Source organism: Helianthus annuus, chromosome 16, assembly GCF_002127325.2.
Source record: "Helianthus annuus cultivar XRQ/B chromosome 16, HanXRQr2.0-SUNRISE, whole genome shotgun sequence".
NCBI classification, from domain to species: Eukaryota; Viridiplantae; Streptophyta; class Magnoliopsida; order Asterales; family Asteraceae; genus Helianthus; species Helianthus annuus.
The window spans coordinates 167363637-167373652 of record NC_035448.2 but is presented as its reverse complement, the minus strand read 5'-3'; the positions used below and the strand labels follow the sequence as shown (position 1 = coordinate 167373652).

The window sequence follows — 10016 nt, the reverse complement described above, 5'->3', positions numbered from 1 at the left end:
TGTAGACAGATTCACAAAATATGCCCATTTTATGAGTTTAGCTCATCCCTTTACTGCTGCACAAGTAGCTCAACTTTTGTTTGACAATGTCTTCAAATTACATGGTTGCCCCTCTACTATTGTATCGGATAGGGATGCTGTTTTCCTAAGTGAGTTTTGGAAGGATTTTATGAAGTTACAAGGGATAGAATTGGCTTTCTCGTCTGCTTATCACCCTCAGTCTAATGGACAGACTGAGGTTTTGAATCGATGTTTGGAATCATACCTTAGATGCATGGTTATGGATACTCCACTACAATGGCCTAAATGGTTGACTCTTGCTGAGTGGTGGTACAATTCTACGTGGCATTCTGCAATAGACATGTCACCTTTTGAAGCTTTATATGGGATACATCCTCCTGTTCACATTCCATTCATTCCCCATGAATCAAAGCTGGAATCCATTGATCAACTGTTTGCAGCTAGGGAGTTGAAACTTGTAAACTTAAAGAAGTCTTTGTGTAGAGCCAAAAATCAGATGAAACAATATGCAGACAGGAAGAGAACAGAAAGAAGTTTTGAAATTGGAGATTGAAGCTTATGTTCAGAAGACAATGAAGGCTCACACTCACCAGAAGTTAGGTCCTAAATATTTTGGGCCATTTTTGATCATTGAGAAAATAGGGCAGGTGGCTTACAAGTTGGATCTGCCTTCAACTTCGAAGTTACATCCTACGTTCCATGTTTCCCTATTGAAGCCAGCTTATGGCAGCCATGCTCAAGTTGTTCCATTACCTGCTGAACCACGGTTTACACTCCAGCCTCGTGCCATAATGGATAGGAAGATCACTAAAAAGAATAATCGGATGGCTACAAGCATTTTGGTACATTGGGAGAACTTGCCAATCACGGAAGCAACATGGGAAGATTTGGAAGAATTTCAACTGAGATTCCCTCATTTCAACTAGTTTAATACCCGTCCGGTGGACGGGTTACGTTGATGTATTATATAGTAACAACATGAATAAACCTATGAACAACGTGACAAACAAAGCTAACGTATATTAAGGCGGTGGATTTCCCTTGGATTGGGCGGGCCGGATCATCAGTGCTATCTATGTTCCGAAATTTCCTGAAAAGATGAAAAAAAATAGTTAATCGATAATTCAATTTTATAAAATTAAATATTTTTATGATATTTAAAATGCCTAGAGAGCAACATATGCATACTTAAACTGGCAAGTAACTAAAAAAACGATCAAAGACAAAATTGGAAAAAAAAAGTCAATGTACCCACACTTTTTGCCACAATTTCACCATACAATCCAATCCAATAAGAATACCTATAGGTTTATTATCATTATCCACATCCAGAAATACTCGGTGTGTAACTTCAAATCAAGTTCTAAAATGAACTTACAAGCATTAGTGAAACTCTATGTCCAAAGACAACAATTTCTCCGATAACCAAGCTTGTCCCTTGATCCACTAATATCCTCTCCCCGTTTGAGAAACTGTGTACCCACAAGAGAAATAGTTACCGGAAAAAATCCAATATTAAATCTACTATTAATGTTGAAGAAATTGTTTTGAAACATTAACTGGATGTATATCAAGTCCAAATGCCTACACAAAATGGAATAAATAGAAATAAAAAAAAAATACCATATAAAAGATAAATTACAAAAAAGAAACATATCATTACCTCGCTGACCCGGCTTTGTAGTGTAAGAGCCAATACCTTGCATCCTAGATTCCACAAGGCATTTGCTACTCGACGTGTTTGTAAAGACGTTCTCACCCTTGCAATTAATCCAGCCCTGCTTTGCGTATCATTATGATATTTTGCTGATTCACTTCTACTTTTATAGGTTATAATTTTAAATATGTAATGTCAAAAGGAAAAACTTTAAATCTTACTAAATTCAAAAATTTTATCAGATTTAAGTATCAGCAAGTAAATGTTCGAATGGTATTATAACTCACTAAATGTTTCTTGATACATTACTGATCACACCAGCCACTAATTCCATGATCACTTCATGTTTGCAGGACACACGTTATTTCTACAAAATAATGTGTGCAAATTGTAAACCGTAAAAAGAAAGTTAAAAAATATACATATGGTACAACCTGCAAGATAACATGTCCTATAAGTGAGACCTTTTATACAGAACGAAGCTGGTCGGGGCTGAACAAAGGTTTAGAAGAATATATGCATTAAAGATAAACTTGGGCAACCATCGAGTTGTTCTACCCATTCGACCCGTTTCCCTTTAGCTACTTTTAAAACCTGTTTACCCGTTAGAGCTAAAATAAAACCCGGATCAACCCGTTCTTAGCTAGATAGCTTAGAACTGAAATTGCCACTTCTATCTTTCATAAGTATATGTTAACCAAAAAAGTGGTGGAGTAAAATAGGAACAAATATAACAACGTATAGACACATATTGAAGTAGAAAAAAAACATGCAAAGAATCCAAACACTCAAAAGCACTCAAATTACCGATTATATAATTAACCAATTTTCCATATAAAGGTTTTCAGAAGAAAAACAGGGGAATGCCAAAAATGAAATCTTACTCCAATTTCCTCAACATGTGCATGGCAAACAGACACCATACAAAAACTGATTCAACTACTGCTGTGCACATTGTACCCTCTGGGCGCCACCCGACATGTCTTCGTCTTCATCATAAGCTTCTTAAGCATGTTGTTGCTTCCTTCTCATCTATTCTTCAATGTTGACATCATGCAACTTCGTTTCCTCACATTCGTCCAGCTCTATATCTGTCATCTCCATTGACAGCTTTGGCGGCAGCACTGCCTCTAACGCCTTACACGGTTCTGGGGATAATGAATCAGGGAAGGCCACAGTGAAGTGGATGTACAGCTTCCCCTTCATAAATGGCCTCTGGTACATCGGCATTCCTTCATCATTTATCGCCTTGAATTGATCTACAAATTAATCAAAACCCAATCAAACCACCAATCTTTAAAAAATACTTGTTTAAACATAAATCAGAAGTTTGCAGAGGAAATTACCAGGCTTCACAACTTCTCCAGGTTGAGATTTGATGAAAAGCTGTCTATTATCCAAATGAGTTAACACAAACTGGAAACCGCACAGGGCTTCAGTCAAGCTCAACGTGTGCTCAACAAATAGGTCATCACCCTTTCGCTTAAACTTAGGGTGCTCTTTTTGTTGCAACACAAACACAACATCACCCGTAACTGTGTCAAGATGCAGAACACAAACCAAGTCAAACACCGATAACAATTAACATCTCCATAAACGAATTCATATAGAAAAAAAATAATATGATAAAACACGCTTACAACTTCATCAGCCTCTCCAAGAAACGTAATCTTCTGCCCGTTTTGCATACCCTTCTCCACATGTACTTCAAGAACCTTCTTCTCCTGAACAACTTTCTCACCCTTGCACCGTGTACAACGATCCTTATCGTTAATTGTTTCTCTGGTACCCTTGCACTCGTTACAAGGATGTTACATTTGCTGGATCATGGACAGTCCAAGATGTCTGATAGAAACCTGTGTTTTAATTAAACCCGACAGTAAAAAAACAATTCATTCGGAGCCAAAATACAATAAAACTTAAACAAAAGGTGGATGAAGATTGCTTACCACCAAAGAAAGACTGGAAGATGTCGAAGGGATCGTGGCCGCCATCTCCACCGCCCATTCCTTCCTTCAAGGCGTCCTCACCATACTGATCATATATCTCACGCTTCTCTGGGTTATTCAGTACCTCATATGCTTGGGCAAGCTCTTTAAACTAAAAAATAGACAAACATCACATAAAGACCAGTGTCTATACAAACAATAACATTTTATAGTTTCCCATTCATAAGGGTAGAAGGTATCCACCAAAATATGGTGCTCATAAGCTTTTCTCCAACTCCCAAAACTCCCAAATTTTAGAGGATATCCTCCCAAAACCACCAGATACCAAAATACACACACACACATGTATGCATATGTCTGTGAGAGAGAGAGAGAGAGAGAGAGAGAGAGAGAGAGAGAGAATTAACACAAATATTGCTACTACAAAAACCCTTGTTGGATTCAACACAGTAACAGTGACAGCCAGTTTTCGGGATCAAACTTTGCACATAGTTGTATACAAAGAAAGAATCATCTAATGTTCTAAAAGATAAGAGTCCAAAGGTACGGTAAGGGGCAGGGTATGTAACATAATCTTTCGGTTAATCAGCAAACACCTAATAATAAGAGTGATTAAATCATTGGAAATTAACCAGCAACCAAACAACTTCGGATGAAGATAAAATAGAAACAAACCTTGATAAAGTTTTGTGGTGACGGTGAGTTTGATTAAAAAAAAAAACCGCTAACATGCAAAATCATAAACCACAAACAAAACTGAATCTTCAAAATCATAGACCAAATATGACACCTGCAAAACTGTATAGAGAACTGCAAAAATCGCTCAATTTTAAAAAACGAATTTTGAACAAATTTAGATGATGCAGATGATTAAGAAGAATCACAATGAAGATTTCTGTAAATAGTGAACTGATGTAAACTGAAGATAAAAATCTAGAATATAGCTATACATTCGAATCTAAACAAAAGGAGACTTACCATGGCGATGATTTCCAGCGACGGGGTTAAACATCAATGATTTCAGGGCTTCAATCCGGAGGTGGTCGGCTGCGTCATCATATGAAGAAATTAGGGCTGATACGCATCCATCTGGTTACGATTGTGTGTGTATGTACATACTAGATTGGTGTGGTTGTTTGATGGAGCATGTTGGTTGAATTTCATTGGAGAATTGGAAAAAACCCTCGTATAGCAATTGGATAGAGAGCGATGGAGGGGAATGGGGCAAAAATGTAGGTTTGAGATACATCAGGTCTGCTTTAAAAGGAAGTGTACATGGAAGTTACAACGTGGGGAGGAGACGACGTGGGAGAGACTAATCAGAAAACCGTTCAAAACTTCTTCATTTTAGGAGATAGAGAGTATAACTTCCCTTACAGTTTTTTATTTGAGTTTAAAGGGTCAAGATCAAAAGTTGATGAGTTTAGATGCCTAAGATTAACTTAAAAGTTGGATAGACTTAATGGGTTCCATTGATATATATAATTCTTGAGACAAGAATTTTGTTAGGGGGGAAGTATTGTTAGGAGACAAAAGTATGAGGGTCAATATTGTAAATGTTGATAGATAGTTTAGGGTTGTTGTGTAATAGTTGTAATAAGAGGGGGGTTAAGTGTAAAAAGAAGTGGTTAGTTGTTAACAGGTTAGTTAGATGGTTGTTAAGGGTAGTTAACGGTTGTATAAGTAGGATCACTGGTTGTTAATGAGATTAGCTTGATTGATCGTATTTCTTCTTCTCTTTGATTCTGTGTTCGTTCAATCACTCTAACCTCTACTCCTTTAGCCTTCAATCTCTAAACCTCTTTTATTTTTTACTTTCTTAAAATTTAATTATCTGTCTGTAGATGCTAACATGACCTGTTTTGATTTTCCCTCAAAATTCAAAATGCCGGAGAGTCTTACAAAACATAGTTCACAAAAGTATGCAAGTTTGTGCATGCAATGCATTAAGTGAGTCATTTTAATAAAAAAATGTTAGGATTAAAATTAGGGGAATTGATGAGAGTGAACTCATGTTTCTGATTTGTAACGATGGCTGAATGATTACGGGCTCACTACGCTTATAACAATGTGTCATGTTTCTGTTCACGCCGATCATGTTCACTATCACAAATTCAACTAGAAGTTGAAATGTTGGCGAACACAATCCCCTCATGCTTTAAGATTTTCCTCTTATTTTCATAACATTTAAATGTTGGCGAATTTCATAACATTTAAATGTTGGCGAACTCTCCCGCTTACATCTTGCGTGGCATAGATGGGGGTATGGCGAAAAGGCTCTATATGCATGGAGGAGATCATGTTACCACATGAGAAAACCGCTTCTAAGATTAGTCCACGCAAAATGGTTTTGTTGAACAGTCTGTTACTTAGATTCTCATATTACATTATTATGCAACGTATAGATTTGCAACTTCTGTTTGTAGAACGACATTATTCATTCGACTACATTAGTCCGAACAGAAACAAGAAGGATTAAATCAGTGCTTCTGATTAATAATAATAATAATCTGAAATCAAATTCTTGTGTATTTTAACTGCCAACAAAACTTTTATCAAATAACACTCGCTACGATCAATTTTGAGCTGCAGGGAACAAGATAAAGTGATTTCACACTTGTGACTTGTCTACTCGACCACAGCCAGCAACTCTCCTGCTTTGCAGAAGCAGTGTTTTCCCTCTCCCAGATCCACCTGTTGCAACTCATAATAACATTAATTGTGAATTCTTTGGAACACTTTAACATGTTATACAGATGTTATAAACATTTTAACTTTCTTCGTATTATCAACCGTCTTTTTTTCTTTTCTTTGTGTGCGGAGGGGAAGAGTATTTAGTTATTTACCTCATACGCGTTTACGTCAGAGAAAAGAACCTGCAGAGGAAGCAAAACCCGTGTCAATAGATGAATAATGACGGCACCACATGGACATTGGCGCTTCCATGATATCTTATATTAGAAAAACTACTGTATTTTTCATGCATGAACTTTGAATATAAGCTCACTTGAGAAACTAGCCAATCAGAAGTGTATGAAATGAACATACCTTTTTCCCAGCCTCTAAGTCCCCTACATCGGAACCGACAGCAAGAATCTGGGGGCAAACATACAGATTATGTTAGATACACGAATATGATTACAACACAAGCAAACACTAGGCACCCTTCCTTAAAACAGAAGTACAGATCATATGAGAAAATAAACTATTACTCACCTCTCCCATAAGATAACGTTCAAACTTGACGGCTGATTTTGGCAATAAAACTCCACCAGCAGATTTCTGATAATACAAGGTAAAGTATTTTAATTGAACACATAAAGGAAGATCAGGTATAAGTGTTAAGTGTCCAAAAGTGTAATATCCTTATTTCACATTTAGGGAGTAACACAAAATTGTAGGCTTGTAGCTTAAAGAAAGATAAAGCTAGACATAAATAAGTTGAAGTGGTGGTTCTCTGGGTGCTAATCTGCTATACAAATCAATATACTACTTTGTATAAACAATTCAAGTTGATGAGACTTCAACACATATGGCTTGCTTTAGAACCAAACAAGCGTGCGAATAGTAGCAGATAATCAAACGCAGATGGCTAAAAAATGCAACATTAAATAACATACATAGTTTTATAGAAGTACTTTCACGACCTAAATACCACTAAAACTAAAGAGACAAAGTTGAGAGAACTTGGTAATGAGAAAACTTTCAAAGGAATCCTAAGAAAAGAACACACGGTTTTTCTTCAAGAAAGATGAATGGAAGTTAAAAAATGATAAAAGCCATTATCATTTTACGCTTCCACAGATGAGAACAAACTCCATGTGATTTCATAACACAAATAATATACACAACATGAGCATGATAATGCACAAGCAAGAAACCGCAATAAACAGATAAGCTTATTAATCCCGATGCAAATTACTCCAGTGGCTTACATAACTGGTGTGCCAAACTGCCTAAAAAGATAAGCCGGGCGTTCTTGAGGAGCAAACATACACCAATTATACATCAAAGCTTATGTGGAAAACACTGGAGGTCTAAACATATAAGCGGTTCTAAAAGTGTAATGTGCAGTCATTTAAATCTAAGTTCAGATGAAATAATAACTCATCAACATAAAATAAGTGCAGAGTATAATAGCTAAAACGTCCTGAAATGGTTTCCGTCAACAGCTGAAATCATTTGATTCAAACATCAAGAAGTAATATGCCCGCATATTACAAACAAAGAAAGCCCTACAAATGTAAATATGAACTTGAAAAATGTACAATCTATTACATATAAATTTAAATAAATACAAACAAAAGAATAATCACCTCAGGTAGCTCCTCCAGACGAATTAGCACTCGGTCAGCTTGTGGCTTAACCTTTAAACACAAAGCAATTAAAAATTAAAAACCAATGAATATACAATAATACATCACCTTGCTCAACAACATTATAGACACAAATACATACTCAATAATCACAATGTACGTTAGTAATTTCCACCTGTCTTACATACACTTTGAATTAGTAAAAAAATACTTAATTAATTACAAATTCATATAACTCTATTCAATAAGCAGCTAAAAAAAACCGAATGTTAGGTTAATTCTCTTCAGAAATAAATGAAAGTTTTTTAGCAATAATCAGATATAATTACCTTTGTAGGCTCATACTTGGTTGCAATTGCATTAACCTTGAGTGAATTTCTTCGTAGACCTAATCAAAACACAACTAATTAAAAAAAAAACAACAAAAAGATGGAGCAAATAATAAAAGAAGAAATTGATGAAAATGAAGCAGATGATGAATACCTAAACTTGTGGTTTTAGCAGGAACAGAAGAAGAGGAAGAAGAACGAAGGTCTGTAATTAAAGAAGAAAAGGGTTTAGCTGCTGTGAGGAAACTGGAAGACGCCATGGATAGATAAGATTTCAGCTTTGGTTTTTTCAGAAAGTGAGTATAGAGGGTGGGTTAGGGCTACTTGTATGGACTCTTCACTAGGGTTCTAGAGTCTTCGGTTGTTGTTTGGACCGGTTCTAAGCAAACACAGTTCAGGTCACCAATGAACCGAGCTCGAGCTTATCGAGATTAAATTGGTAGAAAGCTCGAATGAGTCGAGCCGAGCTCGAGGCAGAAATATGACTCAGTTAGTTATCGAGCCCAAGCTCCAACTTTACGTACAAAGCTTGTTTAGTCTTGCGAACCTAAACGAGCCCAAACAAATTTTATACTATTTATTTTTATATATAATAATACACCTATTATTTGACAATGTGGAGCTGATCTCAAGGCGAGTTTTGGCTCATTTAAACTATCGAAGCAAGCTTGAGCCGAGCCTTTAGATCGTTTACAATTGTTCGCAAATTACCTTGAGCCTAACTTGATCTCTTGAGTTTTACTTTCGAATCGAGCTCGATCTCAAAATAGTAGGTTCGAACTCGAGCTTCATAGCATGATGAACCGAGCCTGAGCCTGGGCTCGGCTCGGCTTGTTTACACGTCTAGTGTTAATGAGCCAAACTACTCGAGTTATCTCATCAGTTCATTAAAAGTTTTAATCAGACTTATCTTAAACGAGCTCGATAATGAATAAATATATATTATAAAATATTAAAATAATTATATAAATAATAAGTCTGTTTAGGTTCATAAGCCAACTTGATAAGTATAGATCAGACTCATTTATTAGGGCGGACGGTATCATTGCGGTAAACACATGCGGGGAGGGGTTTTACCAATCGGTGATGGAGTGTCGGGTATTGGATCGTTGAGCGGGGAGAGCTTCAGCGGTGACTACTCACCGATGCGGGAAGTGAAGGGGTAGAGGAGAGAGAGGGGGTTAATAGTGGGTCCCACCTTTTCAACCAATCACAATTTTTTTTAAATTCTTTACCACTCTCCGTGTGTTTGAACTATTGTCCGTGATTAAGTGCAAAATTGGGAATGAAATGAGGACTTAACATGGTATGATATTATTGGCTAGAGAATAACTTAAACAACCTAAGTGATTGAACGACTCTCTCCACCCTTATATGAGCTCATCTTTAAGCTAGAATTTGAAAACCCACTTACGAGCCAAACTCAAGTTTTAAAATAAAGCTTGAAAATCCAAAATTAAATAGTTTTAAGTCAATACCATATTTGTTGGTGAATCTAAAGTTTTTGAATCGGCCCAATTTTAAGGAAACATATTATAGTTTTAATGTGATTTTTCTATTTGAAATTCAACTTTGCGATTTGAAGTTCAAATTTGCGTTTGTTATAAGTAAGGGTAACAAATTTTAACACCAATTGAAACACAACACAAAAATAATCAAGTTTTAAATCGGTTAATAGAATTCGTTTATTAAACATTTAAACCTGAAGCTGAATCATTTAACGAATGGGTTAACGTAACAGAAT

At 36.2% G+C, this 10016-nt stretch overlaps 1 protein-coding gene and 1 pseudogene across 1 annotated transcript; both read right to left on the bottom strand.

Moving 5' to 3' along the window:
• Positions 1 to 924: 924 nt before the first annotated feature.
• LOC110920015 lies at positions 925 to 4639 on the bottom strand (annotated as a pseudogene).
• Positions 4640 to 6041: 1402 nt separating this feature from the next.
• Positions 6042 to 8587, bottom strand: LOC110916802 (10 kDa chaperonin 1, chloroplastic). The gene is made up of 7 exons (XM_022161460.2): positions 8427 to 8587; positions 8273 to 8331; positions 7944 to 7994; positions 6844 to 6909; positions 6676 to 6723; positions 6474 to 6503; positions 6042 to 6321 (listed from the first exon to the last, which is right to left on the bottom strand). The coding sequence occupies exons 1-7, from the start codon at positions 8530 to 8532 to the stop codon at positions 6256 to 6258; spliced, it is 426 nt and encodes a 141-aa protein (XP_022017152.1). The 5' UTR covers positions 8533 to 8587; the 3' UTR covers positions 6042 to 6255.
• Positions 8588 to 10016: the final 1429 nt, after the last annotated feature.

What these genes read in the sequence shown, in the direction of transcription:
- LOC110916802 (XM_022161460.2), bottom strand. Translation starts at nt 8,532, where the DNA reads ATGGCGTCTTCCAGTTTCCTCACAGCAGCTAAACCCTTTTCTTCTTTA. An exon ending in CCAAGTATGAGCCTACAAAG is followed by an intron (nt 7,995 to 8,272) that starts GTAATTATATCT and finishes TTGTGTTTAAAG; the next exon opens with GTTAAGCCACAAGCTGACCG. An exon ending in ACTTAGAGGCTGGGAAAAAG is followed by an intron (nt 6,504 to 6,675) that starts GTATGTTCATTT and finishes CTTCCTCTGCAG; the next exon opens with GTTCTTTTCTCTGACGTAAA.